The following is a 25,133-nucleotide window of genomic DNA, read 5'->3' on the forward strand; positions in this document are numbered from 1 at the left end:
ACCTGAAACTAACGAACTGAAACTACACATAATGATCTGAAACTAAAGACCTGAAACTACACATAATGACCTACAACTAATGACTTGAAACTAATGACCTGAAACTAATGACCTGAAACTAATGACCTGAAACTACACATAATGACCTGAAACTAATCACCTGAAACTAATGACCTGAAACTACACATAATGACCTGAAACTAATGACCTAAAACTACGCATAATGACCTGAAACTAATGACCTGAAACTACACATAATGACCAGAAACAACATCTACTGACTGGTGACCCAGAGTCTGAAGTACTTCACTAAAGAGCTGATTCACCTCCTTAGCATCACTCATTAACTGCAGGAGGCAGAGATCCAAACTGCATACTAAATCTACTGCGTACTACTTCAGTATGTACTTCCTACTGTATACTGCCTGCTACAAATGGTGTAGTACGGAATCATATTTGCACTTCACACTCTGGGTATGTATTGTGTATGAATATATTTTCATGACAAGGTAATGACGTGTTTTCTGCCCTTTCAGACCGCAGTGCCCTGGGACATGTGGTCGGTGAGTTCTGTTTCCTGTCTCAGTTAAAGCTGTCCTGGGGAGTAAAAGTCATTTCAATTGTATTTGTTTGTTCCATGGTTTGAATGTATGATTGTTGTTAAGAGGGTTAATAAAACAAATGTGTAATTGTTTTGCTATTTAAAGGTCACCTATTATGCCAATCACGGTGTGTCCCCGGTGTGTCAGGAGACTCACAAAGTGATGTCTTCTCTACATCACCATGTGTCCCCGGTGTGTCCCCGTGTGGCCCCGGTGTATCAGGAGACTCACAAAGTGATGTCTTTTCTACATCACCATGTGTACCCGGTGTGTCAGGAGACTCTGAAAGTGATGTCTTCTCTACATCACCATGTGTCCCCGGTGTGTCCCCGGTGTGTCAGGAGACTCTCAAAGTGTCAGGAAATAAACCCCTCTCTGTTTTCCTCCGTACCCAAGTCTCTCAAAACGGGGGAACAACGGAGCTGATCCAGATTTGCTGCGTCATGACCACATTTCTAAAATGTGGGAGGGCTTTGCACCCACGGGCCAATCAGAAACATTGCTGTCAGAAACAACGAGACGTGTTCTGGAAGTAATATGGTCTGTGTTTACATTAGCATGCTAACACTCAGAGCTAACCTGTACTGGAGAAGGTGTGTGTGAAGAAGCAGGAAATCAAAAGGAAGTCACCTTGTGGTAAACCTGAGAGAGAAAGAGTTTGAGCTCCATCCTGTTTTAGAGAGAATCCTTGATGTGGTTTGGAACATGATGTGGAGTTTCATCACGGCAGCATTTAGCTGAGTTTCTGCTGGGAGAGTTCTCCTGATGAGATCTACTCTCTCTCTAAAGCTACTGACCCAGAGTCAGCTCTTTAGTCACAGATGGAAGAGAGGGGGGGGGGGGGGGGGGGGCTACAAGGATCTGTTTGGGGTTTGGAGCAGGACACTTCAGAGACATGTCCTTAGTAACAGCTGGAAGAGAGGGGGGGGGGGGCTACAAGGATCTGTTTGGGGTTAGGAGCAGGACACTTCAGAGACATGTCCTTAGTAACAGCTGGAAGAGAGGGGGGGGGGGGCTACAAGGATCTGTTTGGGGTTTGGAGCAGGACACTTCAGAGACATGTCTTTATATCTGAGACCTATAATATGCCTACAAAAAGTGTAATAGGAGACCTTTAAATAAAAACATATAAATGTACAATTGTGGTACACAGATCAGTGTTTCTGCAGATATGAACCATCTTCTATTCCCTCTTAATTTTTATAGGGAGAAACCCAAAAAGCTGAGCCTGTAAGTACAAACAATTCCACATCATTACACACAATGACACACACAACTACAAAATATCTTTCTTAACAATAAAGCTTGATAAATAAAGGGTAAGATCGGGGGGGGGGGTCTCTACAACCCTGAAATCCCTGCTTTCTCCATCAGGGGGCAGACACTGGCTTCGTCGCCGACTGGTCCGCTGACTTTGGTTCGGCAAATGGAGATGCTGCTAAAGGGCCCAAGGCGCCTGATGTAGGTCCGGAGGGGGGGGCAGACACAGCTACACCTCCTCAGGACGGGGGGGCAGCCACAGCTGGAGATGAGGTTAGCAGCTGGAGCTTTCAAACTATCCCAGATCTTCCTTCCTCTGCAGTCAGAACTGATGAAGAGGAGACGAGACAGGCAGTTTCAGAAGTAAATACAGCAGGGCAGGAAAACCGCAGGAAGTCCACCCCAGGACTGATATTCACCAATGAGTTTGGAGAGCAGATTGAGGACAGCACAGAGGATGGAGGAGACAGGTGGTCAAGGTCGCCAGATGGGTCTGGGTCTGAATATGAGACAGCTGAGGAGTGGGGGGATGGAGGTGCAGACGATGATCTGTCCTCTGAAGACCGTTTCCCAGAGGGGTGTGAGGATCGGTCTCAAACAGTAGAACAAGTTTCAGCAGGAGAAGAGCGGCCAGGAAAACCAACAGACCTCACATCGATCTACTTACACCACTCTGAAGCACAGGGTGCGTTTGATTCAGTTACCTCAGCTGAAGCACAGGGAGGGGGTGCGTTTGATTCGGTTACCTCAGCTGAAGCACAGGGTGCGTTTGATTCAGTTACCTCAGCTGAAGCACAGGGTGCGTTTGATTCAGATCCCTTTACTGAAACACAGGGAGGGTGTGCGTTTGATTCAGATCCCTTTGCTGAATCACAGGGAGGGGGTGCGTTTGATTCTATTACCTCAGCTGAAGCACAGGGAGGGGGTGCGTTTGATTCAGATCCCTTTGCTGAATCACAGGGAGGGGGTGCGTTTGATTCGGATCCTTTTAGTGAAACACGGGGAGGGGGTGCGTTTGATTCGGTTACCTCAGCTGAAGCACAGGGAGGGGGTGCGTTTGATTCAGATCCTTTTAGTGAAACACAGGGAGGGGGTGCGTTTGATTCGGATACCTCAGCTGAAACACAGCGAGGGGGTGCGTTTGATTCGGATCCCTTTGCTGAAGCACAGGGAGGGGGTGCGTTCGATTCGGTTACCTCAGTTGAAGCACAGGGAGGGGGTGCGTTTGATTCAGTTACCTCAGCTGAAGCACAGGGAGGGGGTGCGTTTTATTCGGTTACCTCAGCTGAAGCACAGGGAGGAGGTACGTTTGATTCGGATCCTTTTAGTGAAACACAGGGAGGGGGTGCATTTGATTCGGATGCTTTTAGTGAAACACAGGGAGGGGGTGCGTTTGATTTGGATCCCTTTGCTGAAGCACAGGGAGGGGGTGTGTTTGATTCAGATCCCTTTGCTGAATCACAGGGAGGGGGTGCGTTTGATTCTGTTAGCTCAACTGAAGCACAGGGAGGGGGTGCGTTTGATTCGGATCCCTTTGCTGAAACACAGGGAGGGGGTGCGTTTTATTCAGATCCCTTTGCTGAAGTACAGGGAGGGGGTGCGTTTGATTCGGTTACCTCAGCTGAAGCACAGGGATGGGGTGCGTTTGATTCAGAACCCTTTGCTGAAGCACAGGGAGCGGGTGCGTTTGATTCAGAACCCTTTGCTGAAGCACAGGGAGGGGGTGCGTTTTATTCAGATCCCTTTGCTGAAGCACAGGGAGGGGGCGCGTTTGATTCAGAACCCTTTGCTGAAACACAGTTTGGAGACAAGGGGGGTGGTTTTGAATTTGATCCGTTTGCTGCTGAGACCTCAGGTGGACTTGTGTCCTCTGGGGATGGAGGAGGCGGTTGGGATGCAGACCCTTTTGCCCAGAGTTTCCCAGCAGACTCTGCAGGGACTGAGGGTCCGGCCGCCATCAATCCACATTCCTCTGCGGCTGTTTCTGGAACAGCAGGAGGGACACAAGACTTACACGTCACCAGAATTGACAAACAACCAGAACATTCAGACATGTCCGAAGACGAGGCTGCGAACCGGAGAATTGGAAAGTTATACCAAGCGCTAGATACAGAAAAGGAAGAGGTATTTAACTTCCTCCTGACCTCAGTGTGGTAGATTAGCGTAGAACAGAATAGATGAGAACCCGTTCTGCCTCCTACCCTCCCACAGATTGAGAACAAGTAAACCTGAACCCGGATCCCTATCTCCTCCTGCCTCTCCCGCTGCCTGCTTTTTCTGCTTGTTCATATTAATGTTCTCCCTCAAAGTCTCGACTCTCGGTGTCCCGACTCTTCGTCTCCTGACTCTCTGACGCTCTGACACTCTGCATCCTGACTCTCTGACTCTCTGCATCCTGACTCTCTGCATCCTGACTCTCTGACACTCTGCATCCTGACTCTCTGACACTCTGCATCCTGAATCTCTACATCCTGACTCTCTGCATCCTGACTCTCTGCATCCTGACTCTCTGAATCTCTGCATCCTGACTCTCTGACTCTCTGCATCCTGACTCTCTGACACTCTGCATCCTGACTCTCTGACTCTCTGCATCCTAACTCTCTGACTCTCTGCATCCTGACTTTCTGACTCTCTATATCCTGACTTCCTGCATCCTGAATCCTGACTCTCTGCATCCTGTCTCTCTACATCCTGACTCTCTGACTCTCTGCATCCTGACTCTCTGCATCCTGACTCTCTACATCCTGACTCTCTGACTCTCTGCATCCTGACCCTCTGCATCCTGACTCTCTGTGTCCTGACTCTCTGCATCCTAACTCTCTGACTCTCTGCATCCTGACTCTCTGACTCTCTGTGTCCTGACTCTCTGCATCCTGACTCTCTGACTCTCTGCATCCTGACTATCTGACTCTCTGCATCCTGACTCTCTGCGTCCTGACTCTCTGACTCTCTGACTGTCTGCATCCTGACTCTCTGACACTCTACATCCTGACTCTCTGACTCTCTGCATCCCGACTCTCTGCATCCTGACTTCCTGCATCCTGACTCTCTACATCCTGACTCTCTGACTCTCTGCATCATGACTCTCTGACTCTCTGCATGCTGACTCTCTGCATCCTGACTTTCTACATCCTGACTCTCTGACTCTCTGCATCCTGACTCTCTGACTCTCTGCATCCTGACTCTCTGCATCCTGACTCTCTGCATCCTGACTCTGACTCTCTGACTCTCTGCATCTTCACTCTCTGACTCTCTACATCCTGACTCTCTGACTCTCTGCATCCTGACTCTCTGCATCCTGACTCTCTACTTCCTGACTCTCTACATCCTGACTCTGTGACTCTCTGCATCCTGACTCTCTGACTCCTGACTCTCTGACTCTCTGACTCTCTACTTCCTGACTCTCTACTTCCTGACTCTGCATCCCGACTCTCTACATCCTGACTCTCTGACTCTCTGCATCCTGACTCTCTACTTCCTGACTCTCTACATCCTGACTCTCTGCATCCTGACTCTCTGACTATCTACATCCTTACTCTCTGACTCTCTGCATCCTGACTCTCTGACTCTCTGCATCCTGACTCTCTGACTCTCTACTTCCTGACTCTCTGCATCCTGACTCTCTGCATCCTGACTCTCTGACTCTCTGCATCCTGAGTCTCTGACTCTCTACTTCCTGACTCTGCATCCTGACTCTCTACTTTCTATTCTTAATGTCCCACTTCTTAATGTCCTTAATGTTGACACGTCTCTACTTCCTGTTCCTGAACGTCCTTGCTGTAACTGACACTCAAAGTCCCAACTCTTATTCCCTGTCTGCATGTTCTTTGAGGATTCCCTCTCTTGTGTGAATGTTATATAATCATATATTGACAAGTCCTGATTGTTGACTCTTCTCTGTTTTCAATGTGTGCACTCTGAAGAATGCCACCGCCCCGTCATTCTTCGCTGAATTTGATAAGATGGTGAGTTCAAACACAAGTACATTGTGTTGAAAATGATTTTGAAGGCAGCTTCCGATATGTTCATGACTATTATTGGTGTATTCATTTATTTTATTTAATGTTCTGTTGAGCAGTTTCCTCTCAAAGGACACACCACTAAAAAGCATCTCTAATGATATCAAACAGAAACAACTATATTAGGAGTTTACATTAGATTAATATTTGCATTTATTTATACATTCGTATCAACCAAACTCATTTCTTCTACTGTTTTTCTGACGTCCACAACTGGGTTGGAGCTGTTTGAATGATTGGTCCATTAAGATCAGTGGCGAACCGTGTCTATCACACCTGGACCTTCTGTAGACACACACACCCCCCGCCCCCCCAACATTATAATGTCCGTCTTTTCACTGAATTGTCGTCTTGAAAAGGGTACTCACCACAATTCCGCAACAACTTCATCTTCACCTGTTGCACTTGTCATTTCAACGTTAAAAACAATAAAACGCCATGAATTGCTTCGTCGCATTTATCTAGATCCTCTGTCTCTCTCCAGTTAACTAGCGGGCCTTCTAGAGCACCTGGAACCGAGGAGAACTCTGAAAGAACACGCCCATTGGCTACAAATCAATATCTGATTGGTTGATCAAACTGTCAGTCCAAACGTACGCTCTCATTCAGTGCAACGGCCAGGGCATTCTATCAAGGATGTAGAATACCTTGTTGAAGGATATTCTACCCAGAGACCCAGAAACAGATCTGATTGGTTGCTTTCTTTTCTAACAGAAAACTACTGAAATGCGTAGTGCATGGTCCGAGAAGGACAAACAAATCAACGTAACACTGTAATATTACAGATCAACAACACAGATACCATTCTCAGTTATTCATTTTATATACATTTTATTACATTTTATTTATATAATTAAATCGATTTTTTGTTTGTTTTATCTGAGTGTTCCAGGCCCTGATGGTTCGCCACTGATCATTAAGACACATGTTATTCTAAACATCTGATTGAGTTGCATGCAAAATATTAGCAGCCACATTTGAACCGTTTTGGAGTGAATTACCATCTTTCCTTGCAAAAGAATGAAATTAAAGCAGAATCAGCTGAGGGTCCGGAAGCAACAGGGAAAGAACCTGCTCAGCAACAAGAAAAGTATCCAGCTCCACCTGCAACTGCAGCTCCCCCTGCAACTGCAGCTCCCCCTGCAACTGCAGCTCCCCCTGCAACTGCAGCTCCCCCTGCAACTGCAGCTCCCCCTGCAACTGCAGCTCCCCCTGCAACTGCAGCTCCCCCTGCAACTGCAGCTCCCCCTGCTGGAGAGAAGGTGGAGGAACCTGCAGCTCCCCATGCTGGAGAGAGGGTGGAGGAACATGCAGCTCCCCCTGCTGGAGAGAGGGTGGCGGAACCTGCAGCTCTCCCTGCTGGAGAGAGGGTGGAGGAACCTGCAGCTCCCCCTGCTGGAGAGAAGGTGGAGGAACATGGATCTCCCCCTGCTGGAGAGAGGGTGGTGGAACCTGCAGTTCCCCCTGCTGGAGAGAAGGTGGAGGAACCTGCAGCTCCCCCTGCTGGAGAGAGGGTGGCGGAACCTGCAGCTCCCCCTGCTGGAGAGAAGGTGGAGGAACCTGCAGCTCCCCCTGCTGGAGAGAGGGTGGCGGAACCTGCAGCTCCCCCTGCTGGAGAAAAGGTGGAGGAACCTGCAGCTCCCCCTGCTGGAGAGAAGGTGGAGGAACCTGCAGCTCCCCCTGCTGGAGAGAAGGTGGAGGAACCTTCAGCTGGAGAAGAGGTGGAGGAACCTGCAGCTCCCCGAGCTGGAGAGAAAGTGGAGGAACCTGCAGCTCCCCCTGCCGGAGAAGAGGTAGAAGAGCCTGCAGCTCCCCCTGCTGATGGGGATGATAAAGCTGATCGTTTTGGCAGCCCAAAGGAGGAGAAACCTGATGTGAGTGGATGTGTGGACCACCAGTACTAATTCATAACACTGTTGCCATATCATCATCATCATCATCATCATCATCATCATCATCATCATCATCATCATCATCATCATCATCATCATCATCATCATCATCATCATCATCACCTGAAAATGGACTTTATGCTTTCTTTGTACCGATAGACCTGAGCACTGCTTTCATTACGTTGGACCACAACATCTTACTGCAGAGATTAGAACGATCAATTGGCATAAAGGGAACTGCACTAAACTGGTTTAGGTCATATCTGTCAGAACGGCTTCAGTTTGTATCTGCACATGATTGATCCTCAATGAAAACCACACTCAGTCATGGAGTGCTTACGATACACAGTTGTACCTGTCTTTCAAGATCGATGAACAATATCAATTAACAAAATTACAAGAATGCCTGTCAGATATAAAAGCATGGATGACCTGCAACTACTTTTTATTAAATACTGACAAAACTGAAGTGATCATTCTAATCTCTGTAGTTTCGACGTATCGAAAGCAGCACTCAGGTATAACTGTACCAAGATAGAAAGAAGTCAATTTTCAGAAGCCATGAGAAGGTCGTTTGTGACTTTCACTAGTGCTGTTTCTGAAATGTGATGAACTCTAAATCCTGATGACATTTCTCAAGTAATGGATTGTTATTTAAGTATTCACACAGCTGCTGAGCGACTGTTTTCTCAAAAATATTGGTGAGGAAGGCAAGGTTAGATATTGGTCTATAGTGGCCCATTACCTTAGGATCCAGGTTTGATTTCTTAAGGAGAGGTTTAATGACATCTTCCTTACATGACTGTGTTACATAGCCTGACAATAATGACATATTTATTACGAATGTGTTAATTAGGGGTAACAGTTCTTCAAACAGCTTATATGCAATAGGTTCTAAGATCCAGGTTGACAGTTTGGAAGAATACATAATTGAAGGTAGTTGGTTAAGGTCTATTGGAGAGAAGCAGTCTAGGTATATGTCTGGTGTAACAGCCGGTATTAAGGTTCCAGTGGGTGGACATGACTGGCTTCATGTAAGCTGACATATTCTTCCTGTATCAGCCAGGTTTCTAGTGCAACCTTAGATGACAAAGGTCAAGGGTTATCTGGGTCCCATTGAAATGCATATTTAGCTAAATATCTCTATAGTTGTTTTTTTTTAAATGTAATATTAATTAATTTAATTGATCTTTTAAAGTCCACTGCCGGATCTCCAAGCTCTGAGAAGACAGCCCTTGAAGAGGTAGGTACAGCTCTTTATTTGTTCATGTTTTTTATTATTTGTAACTTATCAACACTTGACATGTTTAAATAATATTTCTGGTGGTTGATTTAAAAAATTGAAAAATGTAAATTCTGCTGATATTTAACCTTTGTGATGTATTCTGTTAGGATAAGAGCTTCAACTTTTTTTCAGCCACAACAACTTCACACTATATACATCTGGTTATTAAAAGGGTATCAATTATTATTGGATGGAATGGAGTTATTTTTTAACATAAAGTTAGGGCTAAACTCTTTATAAAGCATGCTAAAGTAATGCATGCTACACCAACAACAGCAGGAACATGTTCGGAAAAATATCAGAATTAGGTAGTAGATCAATTGGGATTTATCACGAGGAAAAGTCATAGAGATTTGAAGTGTAGATATTACTTTGTTTTCATCAACTCAGAGTTAGTTTCTTTTTCAATATTAAAGATGTGTAACTGAACATGAATCGATAGTTACGGCTGTAACTAGGGTTCTATGATTCCCAGATGACCACCAGAGGCGGTGCTTTAGCACTGGATATATCCATCGCATGCATGCGCAGTTCAAGTACCTCAGGGGTGCCCAACCAGTCGATCGCGATTGACCGGTCGATCGCGAGATGTGTCTTAAAATAGAACAACAATATTCTGTTTTATCGTTAATGTCCTATAACATAATCTTCCTGTGCCAGAATAATGCACTTGAACGCATCAGAGCTTTGTGATTGGCCGGCGTCACCCCATGTGTCGGGGCATGGCTGGTGGGCAGTGCTCTAGTTGGCTGACGTTGTCCGTGTCAACAAGAGTGACAGTCTGCACACACACAAGACCGCAATTATGGCAGAAGCAAAAAAGCCCAAAATATATCATTTTCACACCGAGTGGGAGGATGATTATTTTTGTATCTATTCCAATTCAAAGTCCATCTGTCTCATCTGCAATGCGAGTGTGGCTTTATCGAAGAAGGGTAATTTAGGAGCGGCATTTCAAAACAGTACACAAACGCTACGAGACGGAACTCCTGATTCTGCCCTACGCTCCCAAAAGGGGAGGGGCCTGAGAGGACTGCTAAATGCACAGCAGTCCATTTTCAACAGGCCCAACAGCAAGAGCAAGGCTGCTACCATAGCATCTCATCGTGTCAGTCACGTTCTTGAGAAACACATGAAGTCTTTCAAAGACGGTGAAGTTGTGAAAGAAGCATTCCTGGAGGCTGCAGGCGCGCTTTTGGGGGACAGTCAAAATAACAGAAGCATTTCAACAGGTTTTTGATATGATAAAAACTCAAGTTAGATACCGTTATTAATCAGCTCTAAGTTTTAGTTTGAACTTATTCATTATAATTATTGTAGAAAATGGTATAAGAATGTAAACATTAAGATCTGTTCTGTTTAAATTGATTATAGTCTATTATCAATTCAGGTTAAGAAACTAGAGTTGCTTGCATCCTATTTTAAAGGCATTTATTTTTATACTCTAATAAAATGCAACAAAAAAAGGATTTGATTTTATTAATGTTGTCTTTTTTATTGCACTTTGCAGCAGATTCCTGTGTAGCTTCAGATCTGAGTTGTCTTATTAGTTAGCCTAATTTATACTTTTGTAGCAACACTATTTTTATATAATGGCAAAGAAAGGGTTCAGAGTATTTTCTTTTTTCCCTGTGTCATGTGTGGCAGCACTGTTCAATGTTTCTTGAAAACATTACCCACTGTAGTATGTGATGTGTGAATAAACTCTAACTCTGTATCAACAACACTGTTGTGTAACTTCAGTTAAATACTTGTATGTGTGTAGATTAGAAAGATGTAAGATAAAGGATCTGCAGTATTTTATGAAGTATTCATCTGCGTGAGACCCTCCCTCAAATGCTCTAGGCCAAAGCAGAGGGGGGCAGCGGCCATGGCCGTCCTCGGGCTCAAGAGAAGCCATACAGGCGCTACATGAATCAGCCATTATGTAGGTAGCCAGATGCAGCGTAGCCGGGAGCGGGAACACAGCCTTCCCCAGCTACCTGCTGAACGGAACGAGTAGAGCAACGCTCCTACTCGCCGAACACAAAGAGGGATGTAACTACACCCACGTTACCGGCAGAGGGAGCGAGAGCACTGCCTTCACCTAGCTGGGTTAAATAAAGAAGTTTAACAGGACAGCTTAGCCGGGTGGCTGCTGCTAGAATCAAGCACACGTCTACCAGGAGCGGGGGCGAGAACACTGCCTTCACCAGCTGAGTTTAAATAAAGAAGCTTTAACAAAACAAGCAAGATGTTAGCCAAGCGGCTGCTGCTAACAATCAAGCGAGATCAAGTCAAATAACACAAATGTTTAAGACCAGATAACTAGCTTCTAAAGAAGAGAACAGCACAGAGCCGTGGTTACAGTAGTAACCATGGCCAGTGCTCACACGGCATAGAACCGTAGTTACAGCGGGAGCGGGAGCGAGAGCACTGCCCTCACCGGCTGAGTTAAATAATGAAGCTTAACAGTACATGCACGGTGTTAGCCAAGCGGCTGCTGCTAACAATCAAGCGAGACCAAGTCAAAACAAAAATGTTAAGACCAGATCATTAGTTTCTAAGGAATAGAACAGCCTGCATAGAACCACTGGCAAGGTACTGGCGATGGTTACAGTAGTAACCATGGCCAGTACCTTACCTTACCTTACTCTCTGCACCTAAACAAATAACGGGCAAAATACGGCACCATGGGCTTTCCATACTAAATTGAACGAGAGACGCAGCCAAATGCTAATGATAGCTCGGGCACAACGCCACAAGCATAACTTTCAAAAGAGCATAATAAGGGCACATTTATGGGAGAGGAAGCGGGAACACTGTCGTCACCAGAAAGTCTAAGCCAAACAATAAACAAGACAGCAATCAGGACAACTTAGCTGGGAGAGGGTGCGGGGACACAACCATCACCAACAACCGCCTTCGTCACGTGGGTCACAGGTGACTTTGTTGTTATTAGGTACTCGAACTGCGCATGCGTGCGATGGACATATCCAGTGTTAAAGCACCGCCTCTGGTGGTCAGTAGGGACGCATTTAAAAAAAAACTATGACGGTTGTTAACCTTCAAACTTTGTGATTCCAATGAAATCAGAATTTGTTCTACATCAATATTTGTTTTTTAGATTCATGTCTTGTGTTTATTCCTGAACGATATTCACAAAATGTTCCTTAAATACAGGCACACTGATGTTTCAAATGTAAGATGTATGAATGTCATGTGCTTTAAACATGTGTACCAGGCTCGTTACACTCGGTGTGTGATCAGATGATTTGTCTCCACACAGATCGCTCCTGCTGAGGAAGTCAAAACCCCCACCTCGGTAACTCACACTTTACTTCCTTTGAAGAAGTGTTTACGGTATGATCAATGTCTCAGTCTACAGTAAGACCGCAATCAAATGCTGCTCATTTTGAAAGAATCCTCCTCTGGATTCATCATTCAATCTTCTCTTTCTGTCAAAGGGCCTTTGGTGGTCCAGCCTTTAACCCAAAACACAAAACACACATTTTCTTTTCACAATAAATGTAAACTAGAGGTTATAGTAGTCCTACTGCTCAGTGGTTTATCTTGGAATAAAACCACATTGTACATTTTACATTTATATAATCTGTTCAATATTTAATATGAATATTCCTTCTGTCATATATTTATGTATGTATATATATTTGTATATATAATACCTTGTTAAATTCAACATGTATATTTTGTACTTTCTTGTTTATTTCTAGTCTTTGCATCTTTATTGTATTGTACAGTGCCTTGTCTTTTTAAAACAAACATTTCCCAAATTGGGATCAATAAAGTACCATCTTATCTTATCTTATCATTTTATTATTATAACTGAATTAAAGTCATGATGTTTGTGTTCTTCAGGAAAAAATGCCGATCCCCTCTGTGGTCATTGAGCCCGCCTCGAGTAACGAAGGGGATGATGACCGTGATGCAGACATAATTTCTCCCACCGCCATCGGGGACAGCGACATGACGGCAGAGACCCAGACCATTAAACACATGAGTCCGTCCGGCGGCGTGTCGGGGCTCCCGGACGACTTCCTCTATAAGGTGGGTCTTCCTCCAGATATTATCAGCTGACAACAGACGCTCATTCAAAAATCCACACCTGATATACTGTGTGATTATTTAGCATAAGAGGTCTACAAACTCAGTCTGTAGTCCGCAGAGGTGGTGACGGTGTTTTCTGCCTGCAGGTGGAGACCATGCACGACTTTGAAGCTGCAAATTCAGACGAGCTGGAGCTGAAGAGAGGTGATGTGGTGCTGGTGGTTCCCACCGCTTCAGTAGAGGATCAGGTGAGAAACTCTGTGAATAAGTGGTCACCAGCATCCGGACAGGGAGCATCCCAACAGTTATTCAGAGCGGTACTGATTTGGTAGTGATCCGGTACTGACTGTCCTTTTGTTGTTGTTACAGGATGCTGGCTGGCTCACTGGGATCAGAGAAAGTGACTGGTTAACACTTGGTGCCAGTGCTCACAAAGGACTTTTCCCAGAAAACTTTATTCAGCGCTTGGAGTAAAGTATTTCAGCTGGGTAAAATACGAGGTTTGAAACACCGGTGGCCAAGCCGTCCAGTCAGCATGTAGCCAACCCCGAAACCCCGATAACCTGCTGCAGACGTCTGCTGGACCACACAAGGCTTTCTCTGGTTCATGAAGCTCTACTTAAACTTAAATCCTTATTATTAAAAGTAGCATTATTCCCAGCAAAGTGAAATTAATAAGCATGATATCATAGTATGATCAACCTTTCTCTGAGACTGAGATGTTTTTTGATTTTGAATGAAATAAGGTGTTTTAATTTATTGGGAATGATGCAATTCGTAAATGTTCATGCCAACAGAAGGAAAGTAGTTTGAACTAAATAGACAAACCTGCCCCTTCTTGACAACGAGTGTGTTGTACTGGTTCTGTTGCTGTGTGATCTATTTAACTGTTCTGTAACATGAAAGTCTTTAGCGTGTTGTTTCTCTTCAACACGTCGTCACTGTTATCACTGTGTGTGTGTTTCTGTAAAACATGGCCAAGCTTTCATTTGGCATATGTTGTGATGAGTTTAGCGATGATGAGTGTTGTGTTTAGTCCAAAAGAGTGTGACATTTATTATCTGAGCATTGGCAAACAACCAGTGCAAATCCAGCATTAAAATGTAATATTTTACAGTTAGTATTGTACGATAGAAATATTATAGAAAATAGACAGACCATAAAATCGAAGAGTTCATAAAATCGAAGAGTTCATGTAAATCCAAATGTAGAGCTATAAGTCATATGTATATTGCAAATTATAGAATAGTAAGAAAGAAATCCAACAGAAGCTTTTTATTGGTCTACGATCACAGGGAATCTATTAACAAATGTATTATGCAATCTATGTTGTTGGTATATTCCAACGGTTCTGTAGATCAACAAATATGATGTCACTTCCTTTTTAAACGTCTACCATTTTGTGATGTACATACAGTAAATATTTATGTCAAGATCAATAAATAAAAGTTCATAAGGTCCACTTTGTGAAATACGTTTTGGGGTGAGGGATTTATTGCTGGGTAAAAAATCCATGTGCATCGCCCTGGATCTCTGCATGTGTGTGTGCCTGTGAGTCTGAGACCCTAACAGCAGCGTCTCTGCTGTTTTTACATGCTTGTCCATTTCGTGAGTCAAATGTTAACGAAACTGACAGACTTCCGTGCACATCAGCGGCTGTCGGATTAAAACAGTTTAATGCACTTTTAACACTCATGTACCCAGGATTCCTGCTCCTTTCCTGGGTTACAAAGTGAGGTGATGCAGCCTGTCCTCTGGGTGCGCTCTGTGGGGGGGGGGTCTCGCAGCCGGCTTCTCCGGGGTTAGGGTTAGGTTAAGGGGCTATTTACCACCTCTTGTGTCGTTTACAATGTGCATATCTGGGGCTACGAGGTGGGCATCCGTACAGGACCTGCTCTGGGTGAAAGCTTAGGCCCATGGCTATAATGTGTGTGACATTTGGGCCCGGCGGCGTTCTTCCTCGTTACTCTAATTGTAGTTTTAAGACTTCAAACGGCCATAAGTCGTTCCAGCGGGTGGGCATCCGTAGCCCACTTTGTGTGTGCGTTGCACCCGCCCCCCTGCAGGTGCCCACCGAGTTTGAGGCAAATTGGTGCATTTTTCACTTTTCAGTTAAATGGACCTGTAATTGTTTGCACGAGTGGAATAAATACTCTCTGTTTCCCACAAGAGGGCGCCAAAGTCGTTCAGATTCCGCTATGGATGCGTAAAATAGCACATTCTGAACATCCCCGGGGTTAAGGTTGGTGGTTTGGGTGATGGGTTAGGGGCAATGCTTATGAGAGACTTCATCATTTTAAATGCAGGACTTATATGTGTATCAGAGTATTGTTGCTACACACACACACACACACACACACACACACACACACACACACACACACACACACACACACACACACACACACACACACACACACACACACACACACAGTCTGATGGTCTCTAACAGTTTCATCACCACTGAAAGAGACAGAGGAGTTATACAAACGTATAAATACTATATATATTGGAGTGTGTGTGTGTGTGTACCACTTTGCTGTTTTTTTAAATGTACATTAAAATATATTTTCAATTAAACCATTAAAGCTGATATAAGACTCTGAGTTTATCATGGTCCCTAATGCTCGATATTAATAAAGATAATAATAAAAACAAAAACAAAATTAAAGCGGTTTAATTCCTTCAAACCTTAATAGGCTCACTTTTGATATAAATGTTTTAATGACTCGTATTTGATCATGTTTTACTGCTGGTTTACTGCAGCCCTTCAGTCTGTTGGTGAATCAATCAATCAATCAATCAATGCATTTAATTTAATTTGGACAACATTCATTTTTATCCCCGTATAACCGGAACACTGTCCAGCCTAAATGTAGTTTAAATATCTATGTTTTAAATCTGCTGACTCATTTTTAGATATCACATTATAAATAAAGGCATGTTGTCAGCTGTTGCCCATTTGTCACGTGATCTGTTTGTCAGCTGTTACTTGTGAGCGTTGATTACATGCTCCCTATTTAAATGCGAACACTGAGGTGCCACTTCTTTTAGACCGAGCAGTGAGCAGGTGAACCGGTGAGCAGGTGAGCATAAAACAGTGCCATTGTTCAACTTGTATTAACGCTGGTCTCTACAGATTTAGCTCGGGCTGACCTTGGACCAGCTCCTAGTTTATGCTCCTCTAGGCTTAGACTTCCTCTCTATGTATACATTCATTAATGCATATCATGTCACGATTCTCATGTTATGTCACGTTTATAGTTTTGTAGGTTTGGGTGTTTTTGCTGTTTTCCATGTCATGTTTCCCTCTGGGTTATTGTCTGGTCCTTTCCCCTGTGTGTTCCTCTTGTCATTAGTTTCCCTGGTGTGTCTAATTGTCTGATTATGTTCACCTGGGCCCCTGTGTTTTCTCCTCCCTCCTCACCTGTGTCTTGTTGTGTGATTAGTCTTGTGTGTATTTAAGTTCTGGGTTTTCTGTCTGTCTTGGTCGGTTCGTCTTGTTCCCTGACTAGTTCTGCGGTGAGTGTCCTGTTTTGTCATTGTATGTATGTATATATATATATATATATATATATATATGTATGTATGTATGTATATATGTATATGTATATATGTATATATGTATGTATATATGTATGTATATATATATGTATATATGTATATATATGTATATATGTGTATATATGTATATATATGTATATGTATATCTCATAACCTTGAAATAAAGACATTTTCAGTTTATATCTGCATTTGGGTCCTGCTTGTTTCATTACCCGTGACAGTACGAAACCGACCTTAAAATGGATTCATTAATACATATCACTAACTCAACCCCCGGGGCATCGCTCCCCGGAGTTTTTGTGTCCCTTCTCTTGCAGGTTTGCAGTATTACAGGATGGGTTTGGATCATGAACCGTGACAGAGCCTGTTGCCCTGGTCCATCTCGAAGCCCATCGTAACGTCTTTGGAGTGACAGGGAAACTGTCTGACATCATCATGGATCCTTCATTTTCATGTAAGTCAACTTTGTCATTTGTATTGTCTTTGCAGGAATTGCAGTGTGTTTTTTCTCTGCAAAAACTTGATGTTTGATTGATTTGAACGCATTGTTTGAAGCATTGAACGTGGTTGTTATGGGGTTGTTTGTGAACGTGGTAGTTTTGGCGGTCGTTTGAGGTGGAGAACACCGTTGTTTTGGCGGTCGTTTGAGGTGGCGAACGCGTTTTCTTTGGCGGTCGTTTGAGGTGGTGAACGTGGTGGTGTTGGCGGTCGTTTGAGGTGCTGAACGCGTTTTCTTTGGCGGTCGTTTGAGGTGGTGAACGTGGTGGTGTTGGCGGTCGTTTGAGGTGCTGAACGCGTTTTCTTTGGCGGTTGTTTGAGGTGCTGAACGTGGTGGTGTTGGCGGTCGTTTGAGGTGCTGAACGCGTTTTCTTTGGCGGTCGTTTGAGGTGGTGAACGTGGTGGTGTTGGCGGTCGTTTGAGGTGCTGAACGCGTTTTCTTTGGCGGTCGTTTGAGGTGGTGAACGTGGTGGTGTTGGCGGTCGTTTGAGGTGCTGAACGCGTTTTCTTTGGCGGTTGTTTGAGGTGCTGAACGCGGTAGTGTTGGCGGTGTAGCATCCTGGCTTATTTTTAGTGCAGTCAGGGGCAAAAGTGAGGGTACTTTTCTGTCTGTCCATTTGGGAACCCACGTCTCCGATGTAAAGTCCTAGGATTGTACATTTGGAAAATTCAAGTCCCTAATGCTGAGTTAGTGATACACATTAATGAATGTATACATAGAGAGGAAGCCTAAGCCTATAGGAGCATAAACTAGAGGCTGGTCCAACGTCAGCCCGAGCTAAAGCTGCAAGGGGACGGACCAGCACGGTGCACGGTGTTCAACTTGTATTAACAGAGGTTTCTACATCCAATCGGCGCCAAAACTGCCTTCACCACCTCAGACCACCAAAATCACCACGTTGACCACCTCAGCGGTCGTTTGAGGTGGTGAACGCGGTGGTTTTGGCGGTCTGAGGTGGTGAACGTGGTTGTTTTGGCGGTCTGAGGTGGTGAAGGCAGTTTTGGAGCTGGTTTGATGTGGAATCCTCTGTTAGTGCACAGTGTTCAACTTGTATTAACGCTGGTCTCTGTCCTCTTTGCAGCATTAGCTCGGGCTGACCTTGGACCAGTCTCTTGTTTATGCTCTTATAGGCTTGGACTTCCTCTCTATGTATACATTCATGAATGCATATCACTAACTCCCCGTTAGGGACTTTAATTTTCCAAATGTATAATCTTAGGACTTTACATTGGAGACACGGGTGACCAAATGGACAGACAGAAAGTTACCTTTACTTTTGCCCCTGACGGCACTCCAAATAAGCCAGGGTGGTCTACACTTAGACTTCCTCTATACATTCATTAATACATATCACTAACTCAACCCCCGGGGCATCGCTCCCCGGAGTTTTTGTGTCCCTTCTCTTGTAGGTTTGCAGTATTACAGGATGGGTTTGGATCATGAACCGTGACAGAGCCTGTTGCCCTGGTCCATCTCGAAGCCCATCGTAACGTATTTGGAGTGACAGGGAAACTGTCTGACATCATCATGGATCCTTCATTTTCATGTAAGTCATCTTTGTCATTTGTATTGTCTTTGCAGGAATTGCAGTGTGTTTTTTCTCTGCAAAAAGTTGATGTTTGATTGATTTGAACGCATTGTTTGAAGCATTGAACGTGGTTGTTATGGGGTTGTTTGTGAACGCGGTAGTGTTGGCGGTGTAGCATCCTGGCTTATTTTTAGTGCACTCAGGGGCAAAAGTGAGGGTACTTTTCTGTCTGTCCATTTGGGAACCCGCGTCTCCGATGTAAAGTCCTAGGATTGTACATTTGGAAAACTCAAGTCCCTAATGCTGAGTTAGTGATACACATTAATGAATGTATACATAGAGAGGAAGCCTAAGCCTATAGGAGCATAAACTAGAGGCTGGTCCAACGTCAGCCCGAGCTAAAGCTGCAAGGGGACGGACCAGCACGGTGCACGGTGTTCAACTTGTATTAACAGAGGTTTCTACATCAAATCGGCGCCAAAACTGCCTTCACCACCTCAGACCGCCAAAACAACCACGTTCACCACCTCAGACCGCCAAAACCACCGCGTTCACCACCTCAAACGACCGCTGAGGTTGTCAACGTGGTGATTTTGGTGGTCTGAGGTGGTGAAGGCAGTTTTGGCGCTGGTTTGATGTGGAATCCTCTGTTAGTGCACAGTGTTCAACTTGTATTAACGCTGGTCTCTGTCCTCTTTGCAGCATTAGCTCGGGCTGACCTTGGACCAGTCCCTTGTTTATGCTCTTATAGGCTTGGACTTCCTCTCTATGTATACATTCATGAATGCATATCACTAACTCCCCGTTAGGGACTTTAATTTTCCAAATGTACAATCTTAGGACTTTACATTGGAGACACGGGTGACCAAATGGACAGACAGAAAGTTACCTTTACTTTTGCTCCTGAGGGCACTCCAAATAAGCCAGGGTGGTCTACACTTAGACTTCCTCTATACATTCATTAATACATATTACTAACTCAACCCCCGGGGCATCGCTCCCCGGAGTTTTTGTGTCCCTTCTCTTGTAGGTTTGCAGTATTACAGGATGGGTTTGGATCATGAACCGTGACAGAGCCTGTTGCCCTGGTCCATCTCGAAGCCCATCGTAACGTCTTTGGAGTGACAGGGAAACTGTCTGACATCATCATGGATCCTTCATTTTCATGTAAGTCAACTTTGTCATTTGTATTGTCTTTGCAGGAATTGCAGTGTGTTTTTTCTCTGCAAAAACTTGATGTTTGATTGATTTGAACGCATTGTTTGAAGCATTGAACGTGGTTGTTATGGGGTTGTTTGTGAACGTGGTAGTTTTGGCGGTCGTTTGAGGTGGAGAACACCGTTGTTTTGGCGGTCGTTTGAGGTGGTGAACGTGGTGGTGTTGGCGGTCGTTTGAGGTGCTGAACGCGTTTTCTTTGGCGGTCGTTTGAGGTGGTGAACGTGGTGGTGTTGGCGGTCGTTTGAGGTGCTGAACGCGTTTTCTTTGGCGGTTGTTTGAGGTGCTGAACGTGGTGGTGTTGGCGGTCGTTTGAGGTGCTGAACGCGTTTTCTTTGGCGGTCGTTTGAGGTGGTGAACGTGGTGGTGTTGGCGGTCGTTTGAGGTGCTGAACGCGTTTTCTTTGGCGGTCGTTTGAGGTGGTGAACGTGGTGGTGTTGGCGGTCGTTTGAGGTGCTGAACGCGTTTTCTTTGGCGGTTGTTTGAGGTGCTGAACGCGGTAGTGTTGGCGGTGTAGCATCCTGGCTTATTTTTAGTGCAGTCAGGGGCAAAAGTGAGGGTACTTTTCTGTCTGTCCATTTGGGAACCCACGTCTCCGATGTAAAGTCCTAGGATTGTACATTTGGAAAATTCAAGTCCCTAATGCTGAGTTAGTGATACACATTAATGAATGTATACATAGAGAGGAAGCCTAAGCCTATAGGAGCATAAACTAGAGGCTGGTCCAACGTCAGCCCGAGCTAAAGCTGCAAGGGGACGGACCAGCACGGTGCACGGTGTTCAACTTGTATTAACAGAGGTTTCTACATCCAATCGGCGCCAAAACTGCCTTCACCACCTCAGACCACCAAAATCACCACGTTGACCACCTCAGCGGTCGTTTGAGGTGGTGAACGCGGTGGTTTTGGCGGTCTGAGGTGGTGAACGTGGTTGTTTTGGCGGTCTGAGGTGGTGAAGGCAGTTTTGGAGCTGGTTTGATGTGGAATCCTCTGTTAGTGCACAGTGTTCAACTTGTATTAACGCTGGTCTCTGTCCTCTTTGCAGCATTAGCTCGGGCTGACCTTGGACCAGTCTCTTGTTTATGCTCTTATAGGCTTGGACTTCCTCTCTATGTATACATTCATTAATGCATATCACTTACTCCCCGTTAGGGACTTTAATTTTCCAAATGTATAATCTTAGGACTTTACATTGGAGACACGGGTGACCAAATGGACAGACAGAAAGTTACCTTTACTTTTGCCCCTGACGGCACTCCAAATAAGCCAGGGTGGTCTACACTTAGACTTCCTCTATACATTCATTAATACATATTACTAACTCAACCCCCGGGGCATCGCTCCCCGGAGTTTTTGTGTCCCTTCTCTTGTAGGTTTGCAGTATTACAGGATGGGTTTGGATCATGAACCGTGACAGAGCCTGTTGCCCTGGTCCATCTCGAAGCCCATCGTAACGTCTTTGGAGTGACAGGGAAACTGTCTGACATCATCATGGATCCTTCATTTTCATGTAAGTCAACTTTGTCATTTGTATTGTCTTTGCAGGAATTGCAGTGTGTTTTTTCTCTGCAAAAAGTTGATGTTTGATTGATTTGAACGCATTGTTTGAAGCATTGAACGTGGTTGTTATGGGGTTGTTTGTGAACGCGGTAGTGTTGGCGGTGTAGCATCCTTTCTTATTTTTAGTGCACTCAGGGGCAAAAGTGAGGGTACTTTTCTGTCTGTCCATTTGGGAACCCGCGTCTCCGATGTAAAGTCCTAGGATTGTACATTTGGAAAACTCAAGTCCCTAATGCTGAGTTAGTGATACACATTAATGAATGTATACATAGAGAGGAAGCCTAAGCCTATAGGAGCATAAACTAGAGGCTGGTCCAACGTCAGCCAGAGCTAAAGCTGCAAGGGGACGGACCAGCACGGTGCACGGTGTTCAACTTGTATTAACAGAGGTTTCTACATCAAATCGGCGCCAAAACTGCCTTCACCACCTCAGACCGCCAAAACAACCACGTTCACCACACCTCAGACCGCCAAAACCACCGCGTTCACCACCTCAAACGACCGCTGAGGTGGTCAACGTGGTGATTTTGGTGGTCTGAGGTGGTGAAGGCAGTTTTGGCGCTGGTTTGATGTGGAATCCTCTGTTAGTGCACAGTGTTCAACTTGTATTAACGCTGGTCTCTGTCCTCTTTGCAGCTTTAGCTCAGGCTGACCTTGGACCAGTCCCTTGTTTATGCTCTTATAGGCTTGGACTTCCTCTCTATGTATACATTCATGAATGCATATCACTTACTCCCCGTTAGGGACTTTAATTGTCCAAATGTACAATCTTAGGACTTTACATTGGAGACACGGGTGACCAAATGGACAGACAGAAAGTTACCTTTACTTTTGCCCCTGAGGGCACTCCAAATAAGCCAGGGTGGTCTACACTTAGACTTCCTCTATACATTCATTAATACATATCACTAACTCAACCCCCGGGGCATCGCTCCCCGGAGTTTTTGTGTCCCTCCTCTTGCAGGTTTGCAGTATTACAGGATTGTTCTGTATCATGAACCGTGACTAGGCCTGTTGCCGTGGTCCTGCTCGAAGCCCATCAAGACCCAGAGATACTTGAACTCCTTCACTTGGGGTAAGGACTCATTCCTTACTTTTAGTGGACAGTCCATCGGTTTCCTGCTGAGAATTCAATAATACCTAATTAATTTATGAAAGAAAAAATATTACAAACAAACATCAATGTACACAATAAAAAACCACCCCTTCCTCTATCCTGCTCAATAACCCCACCCGGAATGATAAAACAGGTCTCGCTGTTTCCCTGGGGAGTCTTTACGGTGACGGAACCTGGGACCTATGACAGGAGAACAGTTGAGTGAGTTATGATAACTACTGCAGGGATGATATGACAAATATATAACAAATGTATATTGCTTAGTCTAAACAGCTTATAAATTACTAGAATCGCTAATCACGTTTTTTTCACCCCCCTTAGGTTGGCGTGCCAATCCAGCCCTCCGACATTAAGGATTAATATATGTTTCTCATACTGATGTCAACCATTCAATAAACGGGTTTGAACGCCACACAAGCTCTTGTCATTTTTTGTAAATGAAATGCTTCCTGTGCAATGTTTTATTGTGGAACAAATGAATATGCTTCACTAATAGTGAAGCTATATAATACGTAATGGAGACCGTGATCTACAGCCGAGAGATCATCTCCATTACAACTGGACAAGCGCATATCTTCACAATACATTGACTGATAAACGTTGCTATATACGCCATGATGTGTTGGTGTGAAGATTGAGACATTGGACAATGTCAAATATTTCAAACATCACAGGGATAACAAACTTGGTATGGTTAGGGCTAGGGAATGCTCCGGTTTTTGGACAAAATTTACATGGGATCACTCCGGTCAGTTAGGGTTAGGGGTTAGGTTTTTGGGTTAGGTTTTTGGGTTAGGGGTTAGGGTTAGGGGTTAGGGTTAGGGTTAGGGGTTAGGGTTAGGTTTTTGTAAGGGCCACCGGATCTCCCCATGTCGCCCGACGACTTCATGGTTATACAGAGATCCAAGGAAAGGCACGCGCACTACGAGGACGTGTCGGCTCATGCCCTAGCTTAGCATCATGACTGGGTCATAAGTGTGTAAAGTGTAGTAGACAGAGTAATTAAGCTTGAAGGACAGACACAGGGAGGGGTAGAGGGTGGTTACCAACGAATGCCCTCCCCTTGCCGCTTTGGCGGTATCTGTTTATGGCCCATTTCCTTACGTTGAACCTCGCCCAGAGCAGGGTCGAACAATAGGTCAGGAGGAAAAAGTGGGGAGGGGGGATGTGGTTTAGGTTTAGGCAAAGAGCCAAAGTGGTTGGGATTAGTGGTCAAACTGAGGGGAAGATAGTCTATGAATAATATTGATTTTAGGATTAGGCAAAAGGCCAGAGTGGTTAAGTTTAGAGCTGGGACTAAGGGTAAGAGTGTACCTTAAGTTAATTTAAATTGTTGGAGTTGAGAGTAAAATAACCTTTTATGGAGAAGTAATTTAGGATTAGGCAAAAGGCCAGAGTGGTGCATATACCTCTCCTGTCAGCCAGTCCTCCATTTGTGGTCTCCTGTCTCCATCTAGTGGCGGCAGCTGGTAGTGCAAGTGCACCTCTTTTTCACTTGGGAGAAGAGGTTATGGTGACAGATAGTCAGTAGTTGTTTGTTCTCAAAAAAAGAGGTTTTTTGGGGAACAAATTAGTCCTTTATACTTGTTTTGAACACATCCTCAGTGATGGACCCAGAGATCATCGAGTGTTTCGGCCATTATCACCAGACACTCTCAAACCAGGGTGGCCCCAGCCGGGGATGATCAAGTCCCCGGTGTTGTGTTATTTTCTAAACGGTCCCAACTTGGGGAAAAGGACAGGTAGGTAGGTCAGGTCAGTGAGCTTTGAGGTGGGTACACATAGAGAGAGAGAGAGAGAGAGAGAGAGAGACACACAGACACCAATAGTTAAAACAGGACCTGTCAACAATGGGGGAAACCGGATTAAATCAATTATGAACAGCCATGGGGTGCTGTCTAATCAAAGGCAAATCCACCTCCCTTTATCCACCTGAGAGGCCTGAACTTAACTTTAAATCTAATTGAAATAGCTAACACAGAGGGACACACAGACACAAATAGCCAAAACAGGACCTGTCAAAAATGGAGGAAACCGGATTAAATCAATTATGAACAGCCATGGGGTGCTGTCTAATCAAAGATAAATCCACCCTCCTCTTATCCACCTGAGAGGCCTGAATTAAACTTTAAATCTAATTGAAAAAGCTCAAATATACACAAACACACCCACACACTCACAGCCCAATAGTGTTAAACTTTAAATCTAATTGAAAATAGAATGGTTCTCATTTCCAGAGAGAATTAGTAAAGATGATTAGAGTCAGCCATCTTGTGAAGTGTATATTGAAATTATTTATTTATGTAAGTATTTAAAATTTATTTTTACACAAATGGACCCTGATATCTGGTCTCTAACATGTTAATAATCACACGTACTCACTCTCGATGTTGAAAGACCAGTATTTCATGTGGATGTCAGAGGATTTTAGTAGAATCTTAATACACATGCTCTCTCAGCCGCCGCCACATGTAATTACTAGCCCGGAAGTGGTATTGCCGCCCACCGGAAGTGACGTTAGATCCGGCGGAATTGAAGGTAACATG

At 44.6% G+C, this 25,133-nt stretch overlaps 1 protein-coding gene and 1 long non-coding RNA gene across 2 annotated transcripts in view; both read left to right on the forward strand.

Annotated features, from left to right (window-relative positions):
* amph (amphiphysin) overlaps window positions 1-14,565 on the forward strand; it is a gene marked incomplete at its 5' end in the record, with an annotated part of 32,429 nt that extends 17,864 nt beyond the window's left edge. The window contains 10 exons of the mRNA XM_079695879.1: window positions 537-563; window positions 1,809-1,832; window positions 1,977-2,135; window positions 5,786-5,827; window positions 6,901-7,755; window positions 8,972-9,016; window positions 12,327-12,362; window positions 12,917-13,105; window positions 13,252-13,353; window positions 13,475-14,565. Of these exons, the coding sequence (XP_079552005.1) occupies window positions 537-563; window positions 1,809-1,832; window positions 1,977-2,135; window positions 5,786-5,827; window positions 6,901-7,755; window positions 8,972-9,016; window positions 12,327-12,362; window positions 12,917-13,105; window positions 13,252-13,353; window positions 13,475-13,579 (1,584 nt within the window). The 3' untranslated portion in view covers window positions 13,580-14,565. The remainder of the gene's footprint in view (window positions 1-536; window positions 564-1,808; window positions 1,833-1,976; window positions 2,136-5,785; window positions 5,828-6,900; window positions 7,756-8,971; window positions 9,017-12,326; window positions 12,363-12,916; window positions 13,106-13,251; window positions 13,354-13,474) is intronic.
* Window positions 14,566-22,273: 7,708 nt separating this feature from the next.
* Window positions 22,274-23,241, forward strand: LOC307027599. The gene is made up of 3 exons (XR_013804690.1): window positions 22,274-22,545; window positions 22,721-22,788; window positions 22,909-23,241. It is a non-coding gene; the product is annotated as an uncharacterized lncRNA (long non-coding RNA).
* Window positions 23,242-25,133: the final 1,892 nt, after the last annotated feature.

This window comes from Notothenia rossii, assembly GCF_949606895.1.
Source record: "Notothenia rossii genome assembly, contig: scaffold_134, whole genome shotgun sequence".
NCBI lineage: Eukaryota > Metazoa > Chordata > Actinopteri > Perciformes > Nototheniidae > Notothenia > Notothenia rossii.